Consider the following 26,496-nt stretch of genomic DNA (forward strand, 5'->3'; position numbering starts at 1 on the left):
GTTACAGAGAGATGGACACCCAGATCATGCAAAGAGCCCTCAGAGGCAAATGTGTTACTCAAGAAAAAATTGTTTATTGTCCTTCTCATAGACAAGAACAGAGAATTTCTAGGCTGACCACATTTATTTCATGTTTATTGGGCTTTGACACTACTAGGAATTCTATAACACTCTGCACAGCATTAACACTGGACCAGGTTTGACTAAGCCCATATTTTTAATTTATCTTTAATTTATCTTTTTTAGTTGCACCAGATTGGCATTTAATTAATATTACAAAACGATATTAATCCTGATCCTCTCTTCATAATCCCAACTCACGCTTTTGAAACCACTGAATCAGAGGTATGTGTGAAATAAATAGTACCATGGTGACTATTTAAGGATCGGTATAAGGAGGCTATCCTTGGAACTGATCTTAGCCAGTTGTGAGGACCTAAGTGACTATATGTAGGCTCACAAGAAAAATAGGCATTGTTTGTTGCTTCAGAACAATAAATATTCTGTAGAAATAGCAGTGCAGAGTACCAGCACCTGGGGGAACCTTATGGAATAGCTGCTCCAGCATGCTCCTAAGGCTCATGAATCATCATGACAGTCAGCTGGATGAGTCCGTAGGTTTGTGGCCAAGAACTTGTGATTTGACTTAATTTTAAATCTGGCTTCTTGCCTTGAGTGATGTGAAAATAGTGCTGACGCATCTTAGATCATTCTGCAGCAGCTCTCCTAGTTGAGCCAATACTTGGCATTGATGGACTCTGAATGCACCCTCTCAGTAATCCGGACATCTGGCAAAGCTGTAGGGAATAGGAAGAAGAGGGTGTATCCTTTTTCATTTTCAGAAATGGAGGCCAAATTTAAATTTCCTTAGTACATTTCTTCCTTGATATGTACAGTTTGAAAGAATTCAGGTTATACTTTCCCCAAACTAGAATTCAGAGGTAAGGGATTTGGTAGCATGTGAGTATATTGCTTGTCTGCTAAAACTAATAACACATTTTTTTCTGTTGAATTGCTTGTTTTTCCTGCCAAACCTATATGTGTGTCTTAATTTCCAGAGATGGCTTTGACAAGCTAGATGTATATGCATTATTTGCAATAGCAGTATATTCTGGTTAAAAGGGGAAATCTGCTTATATGCAGCAGGCAATAAGACATTACTGTCCAGTTTGGAAGGTCAGAGAGATTCTAAACTGTAGCAAAAACAACAGAGCTAGAAACACAGCTGTCAGATGACTTTGCTTGAGCTCCACCTGTTGCTTCAAATCCCCAAAGGGGAAATGAAATCCACAGAGTTTCTGCTATACCGAGAAGCTAGGCAGAATACTTTCCTCATTGCAAAAGTTGATTACAGTCTATGATTTCAGAATCATTGCTCTATCTTGTTGACTACTCTACAAGATGCTTGGCCAGTTGGGCCATTGTTCTGATCCAGCAGGGCTCTTGTGCTTTGAACAGGCTTTTAGGTGAGGAAGGTTTCATCCTGCCATCTGATAGTGGATACTATGAAAGTGGCAAAGCAGAATTATAAGGGTAAAGTATTAAATTATATTTCAAATGTAGCTGTTTTCTTCTGAATTTGTAGAATATTCCTTTGGATATTGTACTTTCTCTTGTGCATATTTATATTAAACAAATCCCTGTTGACATGGTGTATCACAGACTTAACAGGCATATGGTTATTTGTTTATTTTATTCCATAAAATTTATATACCATCTGATTATAAAAACAAAGCCCCATGTTCTGCTGTGTATATTTCTAAGGCCCCAATAGTAGTGAAGCATCTTTTGAAGAAATTCTTTAGTGACCTGTTGTGATAAACAGAATGATTTCTGCCCATAATTGGAAGCAAGATGACTCCATAGTCAGAAGATCCATTGACCTAGGAGAAACACAGTGGATTGAAATCCATAGAGTATTTCCAACTCTGGTTCTGCTACATTGGTTCTAGTAAAGTACCTGCAGGATATTTACAGTGAGATTATAAAACCAAATCTTAATTTTGAGGGTTGGCAGCAAAAGCCCATGGCTTCAGCCCCCTAGCTGGTGGCTAGCTTGTCCCCCATTTATGAATGTACTTAGGTGGCTCCCAACTGTTTACAAGACAGCAGAGGTGAGATCTTTGATTGACAAGTTAGAAATGCATTCGATCATTCCCTCTGCCAGTCTCTGGTTCATGCTGTTAAAAATGTCAGCCTCTCCAAGTTTGAATGGCAGCCCGAGGGCCTCCAAAGCTTTTTGTTTTCTGAGATGGAAACACAAATTGGATGTGTGCCTGAGCGCTCCATCCTGGGCTGTAATTTCATCTTTTAGCTAAGAACCACAAGGTACATGAACAAAGCACCCTGTAAACAATAATACTGGAGAAAAAAATAAACAAGGTCGTGTTTCTGGTACGTTGATCCACTGGTGTCCTGACCTCTATCACGTTGAACATCTCCTCTCTGATTGCTGCTCCCTCTGGCATTTCAATGAGAGGGAGAGGCTGACATAGGGGATTTACCAAGATTTAAAGTTGCAGTGGTGGTGTTCATTCCTTGTATTGGCCATGAAATATTGAACTGCCATAGTCTGTGACACTCAGTTTTAAGCAATGGTCCTAGTTTGAAAGGGACAGTCTTCAGGCTGGGAGATTCTCTTTTTTCTCCCCCCCCCCCACAAACCCCTCTCCCTCCCTAACAGAACTGAAAGTAGTAACTGTGAAGGACAGAAATGAAACGAGCTCAGCAGTTTGATATTCGTACCTAAACACATCCATGGTGGCTAAAGATTAGCTGTACAGGAGTTTATAGAGCAAAATGAATGAATACATTGCCCGAGGGAATATATAGTTGAGATGTGTGTGCTGTGCTATTTAAAGAATAATAAAGGGGGGGTGGTTATACCCTTTACTTTTACCCTCTCTGAAATTCACTAGGCAGACATGACACATGTGAAAGGTAAACTGCAAGCAAGTGATTATCTAGCACTTCTAGTGGGGTGGGTGGGATTCCTTCTCTCCCTCCCTCCCTCCTTCCTTCCTTCCTTCCTTCCTTCCTTCCTTCCTTCCTTCCTTCCTTCCTGTTCAGTTCTCGCTCTTGCCAAGCTAGTACAAGTGCAGGAAACCCTGCAGTATCTGTTGGCATAACTTGTTACATGTTGCAAGAAAAGCTGAATAAAGTACACCTACTATACAGCATCTGTGTTTGTGTCAAAAACTCAAGATGCAAAAAATTGTACAGTAGCTACTGATCTCTGTTGCTACTTCCCTGACCTTGACTACTTTCTGTATACTGGCTCACAACCAAGAACTCCACATTATATGTCGTTCCATAGTGAGGGAATCTTCTGTAGTGTTCAGTTTTGCCAAGGTAGTGTATTCCAAGATAGATACGCTGCTATTTGGAAGAAGGAGGGGGAACGTACCGGTAATTGTTTCTGGATTGTGTGATGTTGAAAAACACAAACCCTGACCATTGACTATGCTGGCTGGGGCTGATGGGAGCTTTAGTCCAAAAGATCAGGAGCTTACCAAAGTGACCAACCATGCACTATACTATCAAAGTTGTAAGCTGTGTCTTTTCTAAAAAGTAAATTTTTGCTCCCAGTTTTTTACCTCTGCCCCAACCTCCAACTAGCATGTTCCTGATCACTTTTCACATGTTTATCACTTCAACACTAGGGTGGTATTCAACACATACTCAGAGAAGACCCATAGAAGTTAATGGACATGACTAAGTGTGGGTCAATGGGTCTGTGCTGAGTAGGACCTGGTTGAATTCAACTCTAATGTTACAAATTTTGCATTAAATGTAATGGTAAAAATTGGACCTGTTCTTAAGGAAATCCTCCACACCACACAAGCATTGGCACAAATTACAAAGAGCCAATAATATACAGATGGCTTCTCCAATAGAATAACCCCAGTTTCAACCCTTCATGAATTGCCAGCCTTGCATAATATGCATTGTTCTTCCTGAGATGCTGAATTCAAAGGGCTTGCTAGTAGGGGACCTTGATCATGTTTAAAAGGAAACCTCCTGTGTCCACAAGAGTGGATTTTCCTTCTTTCCTTGTTAGAAGTCAGAAAGCTATTCTGACAAATGACATATGCAGTGCCAACCGGATGGGGTACAGGTACTCTTAAAGCTAGCTCCGAGTTCCCGAGGATTGGTGAACATCTGCTTAGAGGTATTGCAGAGCCCCACAATGCACTAATTGAATTACTCTTTTTCTGGAGTTGCAGACTGTGCTAATTGAATTAGAACCAGCTATAGTGTGTGTGTGTGTGTGTGTGAGAGAGAGAGAGAGAGAGAGAGAGAGAGAGAGAGAGAAATGAGCAAAAGCAAAGCTGTGCAGGAAAAGAATGGAGGGAGAGGCATGTGGAGAGATCATGTGTACTGTGCTGCTACCTAATGGTCATTTGTGGTACTGTGCAACTGCTAGAAAAAGAGAGCACCTTGTCCTTTTAACACAGGAATCAGCAACCATTTCAAGCCGTGGGCCGGTCCACCGTCCCTCAGACCATGTGGTGGGCCGGACTACATTTTGGAGAAAAAAAATGAACAAATTCCTATGCCCCACAAATAACCCAGAGATGCATTTTAAATAAAAGCACACATTCTACTTAACAGATTAGAGAACTGGGCCAAAGCAAACAAGATGAATTTTAACAGGGAGAAATGTAAAGTACTACACTTGGGCAAAAAAAATGAAAGGCACAAATACAGGATGGGTGACACCTGGCTTGAGAGCAGTACATGTGAAAAGGATCTAGGAGTCTTGGTAGACCATAAACTTGACATGAGTCAACAGTGTGATGCAGCAGCTAAAAAAGCCAATGCAATTCTGGGCTGCATCAATAGGAGTATAGCATCTAGATCAAGGGAAGTAATAGTACCACTGTATTCCACTCTGGTCAGACCTCACCTGGAATACTGTGTCCAGTTCTGGGCACCACAGTTCAAGAAGGATACTGACAAGCTTGAACGTGTCCAGAGGAGGGCAACCAAAATGGTCAAAGGCCTGGAAACGATGCCTTATGAGGAACGGCTTAGGGAGCTAGGTATGTTTAGCCTGGAGAAGAGAAGGTTAAGGGGTGATATGATAGCCATGTTCAAATATATAAAAGGATGTCATATAGAGGAGGGAGAAAGGTTGTTTTCTGCTGCTCCAGAGAAGCGGACACGGGGAAATGGATTCAAACTACAAGAAAGAAGATTCCACCTAAACATTAGGAAGAACTTCCTGACAGTAAGAGCTGTTGACAGTGGAATTTGCTGCCAAGGAGTGTGGTGGAGTCTCCTTCTTTGGATGTCTTTAAGCGGAGGCTTGACAGCCACCTGTCAGGAATGCTTTGATGGTGTTTCCTGCTTGGCAGGGGGTTGGACTGGATGACCCTTGTGGTCTCTTCCAACTCTATGATTCTTTGATACTCATGTAAAAACACGTTGATTCCCGGACTGCCCGTAGGCCGGATTGAGAAGGCCCATGGGCCGCATCTGGCCCACGGGCCTTAGGTTGCCTATCCCTGTTTTAACATGAGGAAGGAGTAGCAGAATTGATGCTCCAATGATTGCAACACAAGTTTTTTGAACTTAATGTTTCAGTAATGAGAGTGGGCTTTAGTGAGTACACCAGTTTTTTGTTTTTAAAAACCCTTGCCTTTACAACATAGCTACACCGCATGTACTTCCTTAGATTGTAGACTACCCTATTATTTCAAATATTTATCACCTTAAATGCTTTCAGTTCCTTTATGTTTCATAGCGGAAAATGGATTTGGCATGTGCTACATAGAAAACTCCTGTTAAACGCAGAAATAGGTGTACCCTGTTCTCCCGCCAGTAAAGCCAGTGCCAGGACATTCTGTTAACGTGTTTGCTAAAGACATTGCTTGTAATTGCAAGAGTATCTTTTCCTTATTTCTTTGATGAAACGACAACTGATTAAAAAAATTAAATTTACCACAAATTGAAAGTTTTGATAAAGCTTAATTGTCCTTCCTTTTAAGTCATGGTTGGTTACAGATTTAGTGCTCCATATAGAACTCACATCATGCCTCATTCCAAATAATACCCACAGATAAATGTGGGTAAACTGTAGCTTTCTTCTTACAGATGAGATCTAGGTGTTAGTGAACCCATTCACAGTATACTTTCCTGAGCCTTTCAGCCTATAAATATAGTCACACTTGTCTTATTAATGGACTGTGTCTTCAAAGCTGTTGGTTTTGATGCAAAAATAACAAAATATATTTATGGATTTACTTAAGATAATTGAGTAATTGCAGTGTGAAATGGGAAATTCTGCTAATTCCCACAATGCTATTTCTTGGATTAATGGTTCTTGCAAAATAATCTTTCAATGGATCTAATAGAGGCTTTGCAATGGTAAAGCTTCATTTCTACAAGTTTTACATTTTACATCATCATTATGGACAATGTAAGTATAAAGCATTGTAAATCTACAACCTTTTCTGTGTTTACCGCTAGGTTGGTAAATGAAAATCTGAAGTTGCAGATCCAAACTTTTGTGACTTGAGCTTTGCTGAGATATTCATTCAAGCAGAACTTTAATGGGTAATTAATTCTGTGGGATGATCTAGAATCAAAATTACTTAGACTTTCGATGGTTTCCTTTTCAAACCAGCCCTAAACATTTAAAATACAGTAAATTCAACTGAGTTTAGTGGTACTTTTTTCTTATAAAGTATGCCAAGGGCTGTAGTTACTACTAGGCCTTGTTCTTTCAGAGGTTGTACCAATGCAGACTGCAAGTGTGGGCCTCACATGACTAAATCATGCTCCTTTATACAGTCTTCTATCCCCTGTCCATTCACACAGGACACAAGCATGTCAGGGAAAAGGTCAGGCTAGAACCCTTCTCCTAACATCTGATTTGCTTTGTGGAGGCAATTTTAGTATGATAGGTCTGGGCATAAGCTTACCAATTTAGTGAGAACTAGGCCCTGTACACACTTGCTTGGGTGTAGATTCTTAGGTACTAGCCACAATTTTAAATGTATGGGATTTCTTTCCCAAATTTGCTTTAAATAAATTTCTGTTGGATTAATTTTCAACATCCAAACGTTGCTTTAGGTTTAGGTGCATACGTCTCCCCCCCTTCCTTCAAATGGTGCATCAACAAACACAGTTTCCAGGTTTCTATTTGCATAGGGTTTTGTGGAAGAGAAATCTCTGAAGAACCTATGTGTCACTAAGCTGAAATGTTAATTTACCAATCCCAAATAAATAGCATGAAGCAGTTTTTAAAAGGAGGGTATCTGAAAGGTATATTTATAGTGCTACCCTTCAAGAGTACAATCTTAATTTTGTGGAACCTACAGGTAAAACATGAGTTGTAAAGTTGAAGCACCTTACTACTCCATCATTTAGCAGAATAGTATTTGGCATGGGTATCATTCATTAATTTCAGTGAAACATTATTTTTAAAGGAAGCCTCACTGCCTCCTGCCGGCTGGAGTTTACCGAAACGAGTATTTTCTACAGAAAGTCCAAGTCCCTTTAATGCCTGTAGGGGAGAGTTAAGTTGTAAGTGGTAAAGAATCCATTTCATACACTGTGCAAAAAGCTTTTTAAAATAATCTATTTCTGAACCTAAATTGTCCTGGGACCAGCTCTTGATATAAAAATTCATAGAAACCTGTTTTTTTTTCTTTCCTGAGTGTGGTAACTCCTTGCCTTAGTGCTGTAGCGTTAGAATTCACACTGGCCAGGTTGTTCTGTAAATTAAACACTGACAGCTCCCCTCAGGGGAACAGCCAATGTATTTATGATGATGTGCTGATTACACAAAATACACTGCAAGCAGAAAACAGCTGCAGAGAACAAACCTCTTAAAAGAATACAATTACAAATAGCACCCTTAGTATTTCTGGTGGCGAGGGTAAAATACAGCATGTTAATGTAAGTTGTTGTGTGGGGTTTTTTTTTTTAAACTTGGCTTTGCAAGAGATTGGAGATCTGAAGCAGCAGGGGGACGGGGACCTTAAATGTATAATTGGATTTGCATGTAAAACCAGGGCAGCTTGCATGTGTACCCTATTCTCTACTGTGAGGAAGCACAAGCTCGTGTTTGTGTGTTGCCATTGTCACATCTTTTCCTCTAGGTTTCCAGCTAGTCCTATACACCTCAGTCATGTATTGCAGTGTTTTTCAACCTTTTTTGGGCAAAGGCACACTTGTTTCATGAAAAAAATCACGAGGCACACCACCATTAGAAAATGTTAAAAAATTTAACTCTGTGCCTATATTGACTATATATAAAGTAATTCTCTTGAATTTTTCAATTTTTCCCACGGCACACCAGGCAACATCTCGCGGCACACTAGTGTGCCACGGAACAGTGGTTGAAAAACACTGATGTATTGGGTCTAATGGCAAAAGTGCAGCTAGTGGTTGCTTTGGACAATGGAGTACAGTATAATTAGTGGCTCTGGCGAGAGTAATTTCGGGGATGGAAGACCAGGGTATCTTTTAAGATCACGTTGAATAGTACAGTGGCTTAGTAAATATTGATCTGCCTATGGGCTGCTCTGTATAGGAACTACAGTTGAAAATACAAGGTGCTAGGTAAGATGGAAACCATTGTCAGCCTTAGATATCTTGACTTTATTCTACTGATAACATACCTACATAAAGTTTCATAAAATTCCAGGGTGGTTTTTTTTTTTTACATAATAATTCTCAATCTGTTAGGCATCATAGCTCTAGTATAAATTGCAGCTACTTCAATTTACATAATAATTTCCTTTGTATAGGATAATTTCCAGTCTCTCTTATTCCATATTAACTAATACTTCATTCTTAAATTCCATCATGGTAATTAAGCAATTATAAATGAGTGACTCAAAATTCAAAACAATAATTAAAGAATATTCCAGATTCTTTCTTACCAATGCCTCTATTGGAGCTGGAGCTTCCGTTCCTGACATATGGTCATCTAGCCTGCTGTTAATAGATGGGCTGTCATCTCAATATCTTCTTGTGGTGTGGCATCTAAACAGTATACCTAAAGGTGTGGTGGGACTGCAGCACTCACCTGACCTCCATCCCATTGAGTTGTTGCAGCCTATGAGGACAGAAAGGATGAGGCGTGCGACAACAAGTGCATGATGGTGCAAACACAACAGTGAAACCAGTCCTGCTGGCATGTTTGCACTATACTGACTTTGCTGCTGCTGCACGCCTCCCTTTTTCCATTCTGGTATGCTGCAGCGACTCAGCAAGAAGGAGGTGAACGGCGCAGCCCCACGAATGATGCCATCTACGGCTGCCTGAAGGGTCTTTGGTCATTTGCATCCAGTGATAGCTCTTATTTCCATCAAGACTGAGTTCCAATGTTCCAGTTTGGGGCATGTCCAAACAACAGCAACAACATTGGAGTGGTGTTTGACAGCACCAGCATGTAAGAACAGCTTTCTGAATCATGCCACTGGCCCATGTAGTCCATCATCCTGTTCTCACAGTATCCAATCAGATGCTTACAATCACATATTTCATACATTAGAATAAATTATATTTAGTCTTGTTGACAATGAGTACCTTCTGAATAACTGAACCATCAGCCAAAATGCACATGAACTAATTTTATTATGCATACAGACCAGCCTGAGCTTTAAGATCTGTGGGGGAGACTCTACTGGTGGTGTCACCAATGGCCAGTTCCCAACCTGTAGCAGGGCTCTCTGCATGGTGGCTCCCTACTCCCTCCCCAGTGAAATGTGATTGTACATTAATAATATACACAGATGAGGAGCAGGAAAATGGCACCTGTTCTAGAATTTTCTGTTTGCAGGAGCCCTTCACATTGTTTCATGGTAGGGCCTGTCTTGGATGGAGCGTTGATTTGAATAGTCTTGGCATTCAAAGCACTACAGCAATTTATATAGTGAGCAGTACATTAAATTTCACCATGATAAGTGTGTTCCTATTTCTGAATAGGATGGAGGCAACTGTGTTTCTATCTGTCTCTGTCCTCAACCACACTCCTTTCATTTTTATCAGTCCAGTGACAACATTGCACATATAATTTGTTACAAGGTTAGCAAGTAAACAACGTCAGACGATTCTGAACCCAGTATCAGCCATTTCAAAAAGTACCCTAAGCACCTTATTTTCTTAAATTTATACTGCCTTTCTTCCACCATGGAGCCCAAGGCAATGCCCCATCCATGCACTGAAACAGACCTCCTTTGCAAGGTGGGGGTCTCATGTGCCTTCAGACATACCCTAACCAAGACATTTAGAAGGTTATCCTTTATTGTGGCAGCTTTTGTAAGCTGCAGCCTTCTTTCAGTGCAGGAAGTTTCCTGTCTACTGTGCTCATCTGATGTCATTGATTGGAGTCTACAAAGGCTCATGTTGCACTTCATAAGATACACTCTGTGGCCAGGAAACTTCCTGCATTTGAAGTAGGCTATGACCTACAAATGCTTATGCCACACCAAATTTGTTTATTTTTTCAGTCCTGCACAATTTTGTCATTTTGGCTGCAGCTGGCTAATTTAACTTCTTTCCTGCACATTTGTTTCTGCACATGGCAATTCAAGGTGATCAGCTGACGCATCCCTGCAGAAATGAATTGCATTTGCATCTGTTCAGTGCTTTTCAGCGTTGGATTTTAAGGGGGAAGATGGAGATTTCCTGAGATTATAGATTTCTTAAATTTAATCTGGGCTGATGAATTGATTTACAGCAGCAAAATGTGCGCCAAATGCTTATTCAGCGGAGGAAGCTTTCTATTCCTAAGAGTTTTAAATTCAGAAATGGTAGAATAAGAAAAAAGACACGAAGAAGCCTGAAAAGAATGAGGCTGACTCAGCCAAGGTTATCACATTGAAGTTTCATTTGGGGTTTGGGTGATCTGCTAGAAATCCTCTTGCTGAAGTGTGAGTCTTCAAGGAATTATTTAGCTTAAAATAAAGCTTTTGGAATCAAGATGTAAAATTTCTGGTAATGTTGAAGCTATTAACATTTTGGGAATGGGTGATATTGAAGTATATCTCTCACAGTAATAAAGTATGTTGCAAATAAGAACGTGAAATGAGTTATGCATAATTTAGGTAGCACATGATATCTTTCATTTCATTTTAAATTATACATTTTAAGGTGTTTTTTTTTTAAAGAAACTCAAAACAATAATTACAAATATACCTAGTGTTAGAGAAGGAATTTTGCACTCTTCAGGTACCTAAGTGCATTATCTAACCATTTAGCAAATAGGATGGAAAATAAAATAGAAAGTGAAAGTTATCTATATTGTTATAAACAGAAAGTAAGGTCTATCTGTAGAAATAGACTGTAGATCTCAATATGGCCTTGCCCAAATGAAAGAAACATCTGGCCATGGAGAAGTTCTGAAAAGGAATTAACAGACCACATTAAATGAATATTTTGGCAAACTATTTAACAATGTTATAGCAATCACACTAAGTTTTTAAACAGAAAGTGCCATCACTTAGTAATGGTCATACTAATTGCAGACAAAACCAGCCATCTTGAACCAGTGTATCTATCTCTCTCTCTCTCCCTCCCCCCCCCAAATATATATTTGAAGATTATTTCTTCTCTGATTGGAATTTGTATATTGAAAGACACACAGTTTCGGGTTTATTTTTTGTTCCTTTCTCCAGATTTTCTAAATTTAATCCTCAACCTCCCTTGGGCCTCAGAAAAATGGTGGTGTGAATAGAACCTCTTTTCTTGCTTTTTTTCCTGGACTGCAATGCAGTGACTATATAGCCCTCCTTTTTACCTTGCTCTTGCCCCAACTACTTTATGATGTCACTTTGTTGCTAAAATCTGATCAGCTTTAAAGTTCAACTTCCCCCCCTCCCAAATTATTAGGTGTGTGAATTTTTGACTGAAAATCCCAATGACCAAAAGGTACATATGAGTGGCGCTGTGGGTTAAACCACAGAGCCTAGGGCTTGCCGATTGGAAGGTCGGCAGTTCGAATCCCCACAACGGGGTGAGCTCCCATTGCTCGGTCCCTGCTCCTGCCAAACCTAGCAGTTCGAAAGCACGTCAAAGTACAAGTAGATAAATAGGTACCACTCCAGCGGGAAGGTAAACGGCGTTTCTGTGCGCTGCTCTGGTTCGCCAGAAGCGGTTAGTCATGCTGGCCACATGACCCGGAAGCTGTATGCCGGCTCCTTTGGCCAATAAAGCGAGATGAGTGCCGCAACCCCAGAGTCGTCCGCGAGTGGACCTAATGGTCAGGGATCCCTTTACCTTTAAGATACCGGTACTTACTGGTAAGTGCTTGTTTGGGCACAAGAAATTCTGTATCTTTCATTATTGAACCAGCATCTATTAAATGTATTCCAGGATTAGTTTTCTATTTGAATGTGCAGAAAACGATGCCTAAATTCCATGACATGCATTTTTGTGAAGCTTCAGCTGAGATGAACGTGTTCTGATCAGAAATGCTTCTGTCACCCTAAAATAAACAAAGCAAAATCAGTTTTCTCATCTGTGTGCCTCAAGTGAGTTGTAATGAACTCATATTGGTCTCTTGGCTTTCCAAAACTGTTTTGAGCCTTCCGAGTTTGTCTTGCTCTGACGTTATCCCATGTGGCAAAGCAGAGTCTTGCATAATCACTCCACTTTAATCAATAGAATAATTGATAAACCAGCTAAGATTTAAACTGATTATCTCCCCAGTGGAACTCCCCTGGGGGCCTGGGCCTCTCTAAATTTTTGACGTCTGTTGTGTACCTTATGTATGAAGTGTGGTTTGAATTATCTGTTTTTATTTGCTTAATGATGGGAGGGTGTTAAAGTCAAATGTTTAATTAACCCAGCAATGGGCTGCGCTGTCTCTTACACACGCACCCAGCTGATTGAGATCTCTCTCGGAGAATACTGAATAGGAAGGATAATGTGGCACTCAGACGGAAGATTGCTTTTTCAATCCATTTGCTGGGTCACTGCTTTGAATGTCTTATTGGATGAAAGGCATTCAGCCCAAGGGAGGGGGGGGGAGCCCTGCATTTAAGTACATTTTGTTTCTCTCCTGGTCCCCTCCCCACCCAGAAGTTAACTAAAACAGATATGTTGTAGGTTTAATAGGCCATTCATGTCCAAGCAAGGGAGTGTGAATAGTGGCTTTTAATACACCCTGGCTTAAAGCTGTACAGTTTTCTTTAAAAACCAAAAATCTGACTGGCCTTTAGGTACAAGAGCTCTTCCGTGCAAATATTCCTGCCTTCCACGTTGCTGTAGTTTTGTGGAACCAAAGGGAAACTAACATCCCTGTCTCAGTCAGTGAGGAAATGTTTATTCCTTTGGAAACCATTATTTTGATGGATAGATTGCTTTCCAAAGTTAGATTTTGTTAATTGAAACCCTTGTTTTTAAGGATTCGATCATAGTGACGTAGAGGGGTACACCATAGTAAAATAGCAACGGATAAACAGCACAATAGAGGAACGATGCATCATACGTTGGCAACATGATTTGATTTGCATGGAATTTTGTTCCATGCTGGGTGAAGTAAGTTTGATTCCCCCCACAACTTTTGCTTTGGAATCATCCATGTGCTGTATCCTGAAAAGGGAGTACAGTATGTTAGAACAGGAAAGAAAAGCTACCATATGTGTTTTGTGGTTGCTTTTTTATTTTATTTTATTTTATTTATTTATTTTACTGAGTTTTTGTGCAAATGCAAACAAGACTCGACATAACAAACAAATCTACAGAAAACAAAGAAACAAAGCAAAGTTTCTGTGGTTGCTATGTATATGTATCTGTAAGCAGAAACCTGTGTATTTTGCCGTGGTGATCTGCCACATCCCCCTGGCTTAGCACAATGCATTAGTAGTCTGCTGTCTTTGTAGCAGGGTGTGGGGGTCAGCTGCTCCCTTAACCTGGCCAAGCAGCCTCTCTCAATCACTGGGCAATGAGCAAGGTGAAGCAGTAGTTCTGTTCTCTAATGATATGTAGTAGCTTCCCCCTCAGTCTGTCCCCCATTCTTAATAGCAGGTCTCGGTGAATCTTAAATTACTGTGGGATCTTTCACCCTGTTATAAAATTCTTAGGTGGCTCTCCTGTGTTAGGTTTTATACACACATCAGAATGGGATACAGTTGCATACAGTAGGGTATGGACTACTTATTTCTAGACTGCAAGCTTTGAAGGAGTGATAATTACACACTTAAGTACTGTATGACCAGTAACTTTGGTGCAGAAAGCAGGGTAGTATGCTTCATTAGGAAGAGGGATGAATGAGAAGGGTGGGAGGAGAGGAATTGGACCACCTCACGTTGTTTGACCATCACAAGTTGAGAAACTGGGAACAACTGAAAGCTATGGAGTGCTTCATATTTTTGTATAGAGGGTATCTTCTGGTGTGAGTCAGGTGTTCAGATAATAAGGAAAGGAGCTTGTGGGTCAGCAAAAAGCTAGAATGGATGGATCGCTCTGTTTTCAAGTCCATATCATATTCATCTGCAATTCTTTAAATATGCTTTAAAATTTGAATTTAAATATTTATTTTATCACAAATAAGTATTTAAATACATATTTTATCATAGTGTGCACATTTCTAAATGTATGCTATATTAAAATACATTTTAATGCATTTTGGTACTTTTTTGAATTGAGAACTTCATTACAAAATTCACAGACATGCAAAATCTGAAACATGATCCTGCTCCATTCCACACATTAATCCAGGAAATGCAGATCAGAGCGGGTCATATTGGAATTCACAGAAATTGAATTCCTCAAGCTTCTGTACCAGGAACTCCTCAAGAGGAACTTATGCCTGTGCTTATTTCCAGCAAGGAGCCACAAGACATTGTTGATCAGCTCTGTAAAAATGATTTCTCTTGGCTACTTCAGCTCTTCAGATCACTATGCCGCAAGTACTTAGGTGTGACTTACAAAGACCTAGGCAAGGAAAGAGGTTAAACAAGTATAGTACTTATAATAGGTAATAGGCCTCAAAAGGATGACATATGTGCTTGAATCATACAGTTCATGCATTTCCATCCCTTAGTTTTACCAAGATCTAAGTTTGAATCCTCACTCTCACTTTTCTCCCAACTGGTTGCTGTTTTCAAAGGGTAGCCTTGGGTCAGGCCCGTTAATGCCCATGGATCTGAAGGTGATCTTGGCATTAGGTCATCAAGCAGGGAAGTGGGTTTGCATAGCAAGATCATGAGGACCTAAAGATAGTATAAGATGTATGGAGTTGTCAAAAGGACTGCTGGATATGTTTTATGGGGTAGGGTTGGTAAGAGAGTTCAGCTACTTTTAAGAGACATTGGATCTGGCTTTGTATAGCAGATACAAGTATTGGAGTAGAAGTTAGAAAGCTGTATCTGAAAAAAGTGATACAGAATGTACAGTGAAGCTAGCCTACCTGATAATGCATTTTTCAAGTGCTTGCAGCTTCCATGCAAATTAAGCCATAATATTGAGAAGAATCTGTGTCTAGAGAATTTTAATAAATAAAGTGTTTTAAAAAGAATACCTCCCCAGACCTTTTGGCTCCTGCTGCTGCTTCTTGTTAGCGATAGAAATATGTTTTTGATACCCTGTGACAGATCACTATTGGTTCAAAGTCTGTTTTTGTGCTGTTCTTTCTCTACTCGGAAAATGTTCTTAGACAACTTGTTTTCCTCATGAAAGTTTTAAATTACATTGTAGAGGGGAAAAATGAAAGTGACCAATTCTTGGATTTGATGCTTCTTCTGTGCTGGAATCCAGCATTTGAAAAGTATTGTGTGTTTTAAACAAAGAAATGAAAGTGGAGCAAAGAAGCAAAAGATTCATTCCAGTTGCATGTGATCTGGTTTCCCTCTTTGATGTAGTATTGTTGCAAGTTAAAATGGACCCCACAAATTGTACCTTCCAACATTTTGTAGTTACAGAAAGCCAAAGCTGTATTTACATAAAACTTCAAAGAGTAACTTTGGGGGAAAGGGACAACACAATAGGGGAGAACATATGAACAATGTAGAGAATAGAAATAGAGGTTTTGATAGATAGTAACGTGGTGGTGCTGTGGGTTAAACCACAGAGCCTAGGGCTTGCTGATAAGAAGGTCGGCAGTTTGAATTCCCGTGTCGGGGTGAGCTCCCGTTGCTCGGTCCCTGCTGCTGCCAACCTAGCAGTTCGAAAGCACGAAGTGCAAGTAGATAAATAGGTACCACTCTGGCGGGAAGGTAAACGGTGTTTTCGTGCGCTGCTCTGGTTCGCCAGAAGTGGCTTAGTCATGCTGGCTACATGACCCGGAAGCTGTACGCCGGCTCCCTCGTCCAGTAAAGTGAGATGAGCACCGTAACCCCAGAGTCGTCCGCGACTGGACCTAACAGTCAGGGGTCCCTTTACCTTTACCTAACTTATTTTTAGTCACTTGACAAAACATTTCTTGGTTGGTATTGTAGTTTACCTATTGTTATATTATTCTAAAAATGTGTTGGTAAATATGGTTCAATGTCTTTCAGCCATAAAATTGTATAGTCAAAAAAGGTAACAAAAGTACATATTTAAAAAGAAACCCACAAACAGTTCATTAACATTTTTGTAGTTCTAATCTTAACTTCTTGTTAGGAAAATTAAGAAACAGCTCCGCTTAATGCAGATGTCTGAGTTATAAAAATAACCAGATGTCCTGATTAGCAGAAGCAAATGTTCTTCACTTAATATGTGGAAGATTATATTCAGAGCCTCTCTGGATATACTGTATACTTGTCTAAATAAGATGCTACTGAAGTGAACTAGTTAACTAGCTTTCAAGGTACGAAAATGTGTATATTTTAAAATGTACCACTTTTGATTCCTTTTAAATTCCTAGGAAATAAATATGCGTCAGGACTTCCTTCTTTAATAGACTATGTTTAACAGATAACTGCTCTTGAAATAATCTAGGCTGCTTCCTTTTATTTTAAAAGAATATGGCTATATTAATCTTAGATGATTTTGAAAATCTTTTATCATTTTCACGCACATGGGCTTTTACACATGCCGTTGTATGATACTGAAGTATTTTAACTGTAATCTTTTCAATAAAGAATAATAAGAAATTAAGAAAAAGAAGTGGTCATTGATTTTGCTCTGTGTTTTGGTGAAGTTTTGATGCCCATCTCTGCAGTGACACATGCTGTTGTAGCATTTTTAGCTATGGCTAAAAAAAATAAATTGATAGGTGATGTTACGAAGTCAATACTATGATTCAGCATGGTAAGAAAATTACAGTACAGTTTTTTATTGTCCCTTTCCACCACCCCTATAGGAATTGCTTATTTGTTTCTTTAAAACTTGCCTTAAAAGCTAAAGAGTTAAGACACATGAGTGCCTGTATTTTTTCATTTGTAGGAAACAAACTCATTTCCTATAGCACTGAATCAGATGACTAGGGAGACTACCTGTAAAGATTTTTACATTCCCTTTGCAGTGAGCACTCAGGGCTGATTTCCTTAAGAATGGATAGGTTTGATCTTCTTGTAGTCCATGGGACTCTGAAGAGTCTCCTCCAGCACCATAATTCAAAAGCATCAATTCTTCGGCGACCAGCTCTCACTTCCATACATCACTACTGGGAAAACCATAGCTTATACTCTCCCTTTAATTGATGATAATGTAAATTAGTGCCATATTTGTGTAAACACAAACCTCTTACAAATAAAATATTTAGTTACATGAAACTTCTTAAAAGCTAGGAAAATGCAGCTTGTGTTGCCGCTTTGTTGCAGTGTGTTTGAATGTTCAGAGAGCAGATCGTTGACACAGTTCTCTTGTTGGGGATAATCTTCAGGGCTCAAGCCATTCTCTATAGTTTGGTGAACTAGTCTGAGGTTTGTTTCTGTTTGGCATTGCTTCCTGATTCTTATCTTCAAAACCTTAACATTCCAAAAGTTGTGTTTTGGCCATAAGTGTGTTATTTTTCTTGAGAGAATGGAGTCTGTTAAATGATTTACCCGTAATTGGGTGTTGAACCCATAATTTTTGTAAAGAAGTTTACATTTTCTTTTGCACAAGCTGTGTCAGTTTTCATACCAGTGCTTTTTGAAGGAGCTGAGATTTATAATCTGCCAAACTGCATTTATGAAATCGGGATGCTGACGGTCCCTTTACAGTAGCAAGGCTCTTGGACTCATCTATCACTTACAAAGGTTATTGGAAAGGGACTATAGGAATTTTACTCTCCTGCAACCATTAGATTGGCATTTATTTCCCTCCTTCTCTTTAATCTATACTGTGGCAGAGTCACAAAAGTAATTCAAATGAATTTTTTCAGCCCTTACTTGCTTACCCCCTGCAGTGTCCCACAAGATTATGAAATCCAATTTGGGCACAAAAACCTCTTGCCTGGACTACCAGGAAACCTAACATGAGCCTGCCAAAGTGCCTGGAATGTTGTGTTTGACCTTATAGATTGTCCTTGAGGTACTTACGGAATTAGTTGCAAACTGACTCTGCTGCTGCTGTGTCTCAGTTTTATAGACCAGAAATGCTCATGTCAGGCTATACATGTTTAATCCCTACCAGCTCATTTCATGTCTCTTCTCTTCTCCCTCTGCCCCTGTTCCAGATATCCTTGTCTTTGAACTAATGTCTATTCATATACGTTGGTTTGCATAAGTCCTACTTGTTTGGAAGAGATTTGTTTGTCACCAGAAGCTCTGCTAAAATAGGGAATGCACATGACAAGACATTTGTAACTGCTTTTCTCCCCCAAAAGCAAGCATGCAATTTTCCTTATTGGTTGCAGGTTTTAAAGGCAATAGGATGTTTTAAAGACCAATTCTGGCCTCTGGGATAATGACAAGTGTTTTGCCTGCATCAACAATATATATTTTTCCTTTGAGGTCTCCACACACCTAGTTTCCCTCAAGCTCATCATCTCTGTCAGGTTAATCAATAGGCACCGTATGGCAGAGGGTCAGTAATCAGTGTCATCATGCCTTTAAATCGTGTTGAAAATTTGCTTAAAGCCTGGGCCAATTAACATCGAGATGATGAATGGATGGGTAGATGGGAAGAGCCTTGCGCTTGGGGGCTTTGTGCAAAGGAGATGCTCAGCTGTTGAGCAGCCGACACCAGCGAATAAAATCAGCCATTCATGTGAGCTCAGTCCACCCACTCTTAATGATAATGTCAATCTAGCAAAATATATACACATTGGAGTTGTCATGAGTTCATAAATCAAAGGAGTTTGTCAAAGGCATTCAGATTAACGAGGCAGCAGCAATAACAAGTCAAATTTGCATAGAGAATTGCCCGAATCTCAGTAAATTATGATCCTGTTTTTCATTTGATTATTTGCTAATGTCTCAAGAGGGAGAATGATTATATTAGCATGCAAAATCTACTCCAGAAGTAGGAATCGGAGGTACAGCCGACCAGCACACGACGACAATTAATCAGTTTCTGCATACTAGCATGAACGCACAAGGCCCAGAAATGAACTCCTTTTATTATTATTTCTCCTTGCTACTGATCCAAATGGTTCAGCTTGACAGCGACTTTATATTGCTTTAACAGTGTTCTGAATTGTGCCTGCAGGCAAGACATAGTTATGCAGCTATAACCAACCTATCCATCTGCCAACCAGATTGGAATTCTCCTATCCAAAGCTTCCATTAACCCCCACTGACAGCTCCAAACAGGATTAAGGATTTGAAAGCATAAAAAGTGCTCTCTGCATAGACATGGTTCCTCTCTCACACACAGATAGACATTTGAAAAAGTGCTGCATCTGTATGGCTTTATAATTAGGGCTGGCAAGTACAGTCTTTTCCTCCTCCCACCCTCAGAAGAAGAAGAAGAGCATCTCCGTAGTTGGCATGGTTATTGTGATCTCTGTTGTGAGATGAGGAGCTGTCTTAAAAGGTGGTTCTGTTCAGCTGATAGTCCTTTGGAATGCTTTCATCCATCCATTGCATCTGATTCCAGCATTTGTTTGGATGGTTTATATGCATGAAAGTTGCAATATCACAGTTAAGTTGCTTCAGTGCAACTATGAGGACATTTTAGGTAGGGGTGGTGGCTGAGTTTCCTATGTCATTGATATTAATAAATTGTGTATTGGGTTTAGGGGTAGTACAAGGCGTTGGGGTAGCTATGTTGCCATGCAAGTGAATTCTGTTAATTACAAGTCTTCTCACACAAATGGGATTTGTCAAGGATCTCTTTTAGACACTTAACTGTCTAAGATTACAACATAGGATTGTCTCAAAAATATGCTCCTGTTAGCTTTGTAAAAGAGAAGTGATCTTTACCTCACTGCTGATAGTTCAAGTGTGCCTAACTGTTAAGATAAGAATGGGGATTTTCTGTTGGTTTATTGTCTTTAGTCCTATATTCTGTACTAGAATCATTATTAAGTTCCATAGAAATGTTGTTTCACAAGAGAGGCCAGAGAAGCGCATACTTCCTTTCAGACTTTCCTTATAGTTATGTTACATATACAATGCTTGCTTATAGGAGGCATTTTTATTGTGGGATTTTTTGTGTGCATCCTCCATACTTCACTGCCCCACATAATCCCACTGACTTTCTGATAAGCATTTGGTGACCATGGGATAATTCCAAACATTACCTTCTACCAACACCATGTGGGTTGAGCTCAAGGGTTGAGCTGTCATTCTGGAAATGTTGGCTTGCTGAGTGCTAGATGTGGGGGAAGATTACCAGAGCACATACTATGGGGTAAACTGGTCTCAAAAAAGACCTGATTAATCATGCCTTGTGCTTCGTGCCTGAAATTGTACTGCTTGTGAGAGAGATGCCACATATCTTCCTTTTGTAAAAATATTTGTCAAATGAGAGCAGCCTGGTGAAAAGAAAGCATTCAGTCTAGTACGATCAAGAGCTGTCAGGGTTTTCACCCACATCTTTTGGGGTGGACTGTGGGGAGGCTTCTACTTTCTCCCTCCCATGTGATTTTACTGCAGTTTTGATTTCCTTGATGCTGTATTCACATTTTTAGAATTTCACTCAAAACATTCCTTTATTGGTCAATAGAGGGCACCAGCAATTCCTAATTTTTGCTCCCAAGGGCCCAGACATCCATCCTGGGCCCCAAAGAGTGCTATGAAAACCTGATGAGCAGCTCAGTGAGGAGTGATGCCTGCAGATGTACTTATTTATTTCACTTTTAAAATGCATAGCGGAATCTAAAGATTGCAAAGAATTTTCTGTGTCTTAAAGCTTGTTGTCCACATGGAAACAAGATTTCCAGTTTCCAAGCAATCGGTTCCATCTTTGCTGCTTCTTAAGGAGCATAATCTTTTCCAGTTTTCATCCTTTGCCAAGCGTAACTTAACTTGCTGACAAAAGTGCATGAGCAGCGCTCCTTTTTAATAGTCTGCTGTGTTGGTGCAGTAGAATGGGGCGACGGCAAGCTGTGAGCCACCATATGCACTTGGCAGTCATTGTCTGGTCTTTGTTCAGCCAACCTCTTAGTCTTGCCACCTATAAAGATAATGAATAAAACAAAGGTTTCAAATTAGCTGTTTAGTTTCAAGGAAGAAATTGGTAAACTTGAAGCATGTTGGGACAGGCAACATAAAGGCTGTTGAATTCCATGGCATTTGGTAATGCATTTATCCTAGAAGGAAGGCGAAGGAGAGGGGGAAAAAGGGAGCATGCACTTCAAATATATGTTATTATTCTTGGTGCTGCCACTTGTTAGTATTCAGGTACCACCCTAAAAGTATAATGTATGTACTAGTTTTACTTTTTCTTCTTCTCTACTTGTGTTATTAATTCGTTATTTCCCACCCATATTTTAACCTTTTAATGAACTATGTCCTTCATCATTAGTCAGTCTATTTTCAGTTTCAGATCCTTCCTTAAAATATACTCTATAAGTAGATTGACCAAGACAGTGGATGGTGCTTTGTATACCCTTTCCTATCCAGACTCCATTCATGGTAACTCAGTCTTTACCATTTGGCTTAGCCAAAATACCTGTTGGGTAGAAATCCTGTCTGTTTTTATATCCTCTATAACGCTCTTTATGTATACCAAAGTCTTCAACTATAAAAGAGCTTCTTGAACAGCTAGTATCAGTACATAACAAATATATCAGCTTACTAAACTATATTGTAACAGTGTCATGGTATTTCGGAGTTCCTTTGTGTTCCTCTTAGTATTTAGGTTGCAACTCACAGGACTAATTTGGGTCTTTCCACAAAGTCACTGCTTCCAGGAGCTGTTTGCATGCTACATTTCTAAGTCCCATAAAAATACTTTTTTGACATTCTGATACTTAATTTCGTAATGTACTGACTGCCAGTTGCTAGCATATAAAGCCCTGAACAACTCTGGATTCAAGTTCCTAAAGGAGTGTCTCCCAAATAACTACCCAAACCATGTATTACGATCAGTGGGAGATGCCTTGCTTTCTGACCCATCTGTGGGAGTGGCTGTTAGGACAATGACATGTGACAAGTCATTCTTAGTTACTGTGCGCAATTATACAATCACAGAAAAATAGAATTGTAGAGGTGGAAGTGATTCAAGGATCATTCTAGTCCAACCCCCTGCAGTGCAGGAATCACAACTAAGGAATGCCTGACAGGTGGCTAGCTAACACCTTTTTAAAAACTTAAAATGAAGGAGAGTCCACCACCTTCCAAGGTAGTTTGTTTTTCCTAAACGACATTTGGTTGGCACCCATAGTTGATACATTTAAATAAAGGCTGAATACATTTTTTATTTGTTCAAGCTTTTGGATTTAATGGAAACATTAAGGATAAGTATTAGGACCTAGGACTCTAGGATCATAAATGATCTAGAGTTAGGAGTGAGCAGAGAGGTGGCCAAATTTGCTGATGATACTAAATTGCTCAGGGTTGTTAAAACAAAAAGAAAATGTGAAGAGCTCCAAAAGGACATCTCCAAGCTGAGTGGATGGTCACTAAAATGGAAAACACAGTTCAATGCAAAGTGTAAAGTCAGGGCAAAAAATAAATAAATCATAATTTCACATATATGCTCGTGGGATCTGTCTGTGGCTGACCAGGAATGAAGGGTCCTAGTGGATATCTCAATGAAGATGTTGACCTCAGTGTGAAGCAGCTGTGAAAAAGGCAAATTCCATGCTAGGGAACATTAGGAAGGCAATTGAAAACAAATAAGGTGGTTATACAAGTCTATGCTGCAGTCACATTTGGAATACTGTGTGCAGTGCTAGTTTCCTCACATGAAATAAGACCTTGTAGAGTTGGAAAAGTTTCAGAAAAAGGCAGCTAAATGATTGTGGTATTTGGGACTTCCTAGTTTAGAGAGAAGGCAAACAAGAGGTGACATGAAGTTTATAAATAGAGAAAAGTTGTTCTCCCTCTCTCATAACATTGGAAGTCATGGATATCCAATGCAGCTGAATGTTCAGCAAGCTCTTCTTAGGTTCTTAACGTTCATTATCAAAGTCATTGAAGTGGAAGTAATTCCATTGTATTAAACCCTAGTATTGTTGTGAGCCGAGACGCGGGTGGTGCTGTGGGTTAAACCACAGAGCCTAAGGCTTGCCGATCAGAAGGTCGGCGTTTTGAATCCCCGCAATGGGGTGAGCTCCTGTTTTTCGGTCCCTGCTCATGTCAACCTAGCACAGTGTTTTTCAACCTTTTTTGGGCAAAGGCACACTTGTTTCATGAAAAAAATCACGAGGCACACCACCATTAGAAAATGTTAAAAAAATTAACTCTGTGCCTATATTGACTATATATAAAGTAATTCTCTTGAATAGGAATCAAATAAACACAAATCTACCTCACATAGGAGGCAGCATGTTGGGAGCACATGCCCTGCTTTCAAGCTTATTCCCATTGGGCTACTGTGAGAAAAGGATGCAGGAGGGGGGCAGACACACAGCACTGATGCTGAGAGATCTTTATCAGCCCTAAGTGCTGTGTGTCATACCTTGCATAGCTTCAAGAAGGTCTCCAGTTATAGCAGCAATTCATCAAAATCAGAGCTAGGAGGACAGCCATAAATAGATAAGTAGAAAAGAAAGCTGAGTTTGGCAGGCTCTTCAAATACATATTGCTCTGCCCCAAGCCATCATTTTAATAGACAACAAATAGGAAGGCAACAACGGGTTAATAGTGCTTGGAGGGGCATGTTTTGCCCTTTATCTGCCGCCTTTCTTCTACTCTGGGACCCCGGCAGCCCCCACGAAGCTCTCCTTGGGGTCCCTCAGCAACCCCCCCCCGCATTTGACGGTCTACTTCGGGCAGGAGCAGCGCAGCGAGCGAGATGTTGGGGGCCGGGGGGTCCGCAGCCCTGGGAGAGACAGGCCTTCTCCCTGCGCTCAGGTTGCAACAGGCCGCTGGCTCTTGGGGGATCTTGTTCCCTTATTGCACGGGCTGCGAGGCGCTTCGTCATGGCCGGCGGGAAGCCCCTCCGCCCAGCTGCTCCTGGCACTGGAAGCTCTTCTATGCAGCCCTGTCGGGCCGGGCAGCGCTGCACAGAATCCTCGGGGCGAGAAGCCCGTTCAGGAGGGCGCACATCAAGGAGCGCTGCCTGTTCCCACCGGGCCCCCGTCCTCCCCACAGCCGCGCCGGTGTAGAGGCAGCGAGGGGATCCCCCGGGAGAACCCGCCGGCAGCCTCCTCACCCCGCGCCGGCTCCTCCTCTCAGGCGGGCGCTTGGCGAGGCTGACCTCAGGTGCCTGCGCGGGGGAGGGGACTGAGGGCTGGCTCCCCCCGCCGCCCGGGTCCAGCCAAAGGCCAATGAAGAGGCACCGAAAGTAGGACCGGGGAGCCCCTCGCGCCCCCGCCTCCTCCCCCTCGCCTGTCCTGCCGGACCCTGGCCGCAGCTGCAGCCCCCTCCTCCCTTTTGTGTGTCTTCACACTGTGTCCCTGCGCAGTCCGAAGCGGGGAGGGGGGTGAAGAAGAAAGAGTCCCCCGGCGGGCGGGCGCGCTGGCCGGCAAGGCAGAGAGAAGCCATTCGGCCCTCTGGACGGACGGACGTGCTGCTGGCCGGAGGAGGGCGATGCCCCAGAGAGGCTAAATGGCGCCCCGACGGAACCCGCTCGCCGCGGAAATTTGACATTAAAAAAAAAAATCTTTCGAATTTTTCCCACGGAACACCAGGCAACATCTCGCGGCACACTAGTGTGCCGCGGAACAGTGGTTGAAAAACACTGACCTAGCAGTTTGAAAGCAAGTCAAAGTGCAAGTAGATAAACAGGTACCGCTCTGGCGGGAAGGTAAATGGCGTTTCTGTGCGCTGCTCTGGTTCTCCAGAAGTGGCTTAGTCATGCTGGCCACATGACCCGGAAGCTGTACGCCAGCTCCCTCGGCCACTAAAGCGAGATGAGCGCCGCAACCCTAGAGTTGTCTGCGACTGGACCTAATGGGCAGAGGTCCCTTTACCTTTATTGTTGTGAGCCAGGGCATCCCACTTTAGTTATGCTTGGACACATGCTGGGAATACAAATATTTGTAATATTTTGAAAGTCTTATTTAATTAGACTGGTATCTGTCATGAAGGATTATGTCTAGGGTCTGTTTATAGTGGCTTGCTGTTTTCCATGATACTGGATATGTCATAGGCTATGCCTATGGCAGACACTCATTCCAATTTAGCGAACTGTGTGCCAGACAAAATAAAAAATATTGACACCTCTTAACAAAAAGAATTCTAAGGAAGTGAAATCTCATAGGTAATGTTGCTGAAAACATCAGATTTTTTTGCTTTCTTAGATCAGTGTTGAAAGGAAAATATCTGAATTAATGATTTCCACCTTTTCCCCTCTCATCTGCATAGAATTCATCTGAGAGAGAAGACTGTAACAATGACGAGCCCCCCAGGAAGATCATTCCCGAGAAGAATGCACTCAGGCAGGTATGCACTGAATTTAGGTGTGCAAAACCCACCCAGCCCCTTTACTTGAATGACCTAGAGTCCTTTGTCATCCCTTGCAACTTGGAAAGATACAAAACACATAAAGGAATTATTATTTTTTCTCTCTCCCTCCCTCTCTCTTTCCTGAAAGAGTATATAAGCTTTCAAGTTACAACAGGCATTCTTTGGAAGGCACCTTGGAGCTAATTCACATCTTTCCAGAGCAGTATGCAAGCTTACTTTCTTATGCATCGTATATTGCTCCAGTAATGTGCCTTACAGAGCAATCTTGTGGGTCAAGCAGGTGGTGTGATTCTTTGCTGTGCTAGTAATGCATGGATACTGAATTCCTTGTTATGTGCTGTACAAGAGATCCACGTATTCTGCAACCATCCTTGACCTCTTTGGGGAATAGCAAGATTGTATTGCTATCAGGCAAGCTTTCAGACCAATAGGCCTTGATTCTCATGTGTGTGGCCATAACTAAAGGAACATTTAGTTGTATTCCTAATCTAAACTTGAACCAGAACAGAAGAAAGGTGAGCTAATAGGCTTTTCAGTTAATACAGAATTGGCTGCTAATTTAAAAAGCAATTCTTGGAATTTAGATGCACTCCCTTACATACAAGGGTTATTGATGGTTTATGCCATAGTCTTAACCTTCAGCTGCTGTTACCAGTTTGCA

The 26,496-nt window shown here is 40.9% G+C and overlaps 1 protein-coding gene across 9 annotated transcripts in view; it reads left to right on the top strand.

Moving 5' to 3' along the window:
* BTRC (beta-transducin repeat containing E3 ubiquitin protein ligase) overlaps positions 1–26,496 on the top strand; it is a 129,451-nt gene that overhangs the window by 36,842 nt on the left and 66,113 nt on the right. For 4 of the 9 annotated variants that reach the window (XM_033149823.1, XM_033149826.1, XM_033149824.1 and 1 more), the window contains one exon: positions 25,734–25,811. The exons of 4 other annotated variants lie outside the window; for them this stretch is intronic. In XM_033149823.1, the coding sequence (XP_033005714.1) occupies positions 25,734–25,811 (78 nt within the window). Of the gene's footprint in view, positions 1–25,733; positions 25,812–26,496 lie in introns of those variants that run through there. One more of the 9 variants, XM_033149832.1, reaches the window with a different exon arrangement.

The sequence above is a fragment of the Lacerta agilis genome, chromosome 5, assembly GCF_009819535.1.
Source record: "Lacerta agilis isolate rLacAgi1 chromosome 5, rLacAgi1.pri, whole genome shotgun sequence".
Lineage (NCBI taxonomy): Eukaryota > Metazoa > Chordata > Lepidosauria > Squamata > Lacertidae > Lacerta > Lacerta agilis.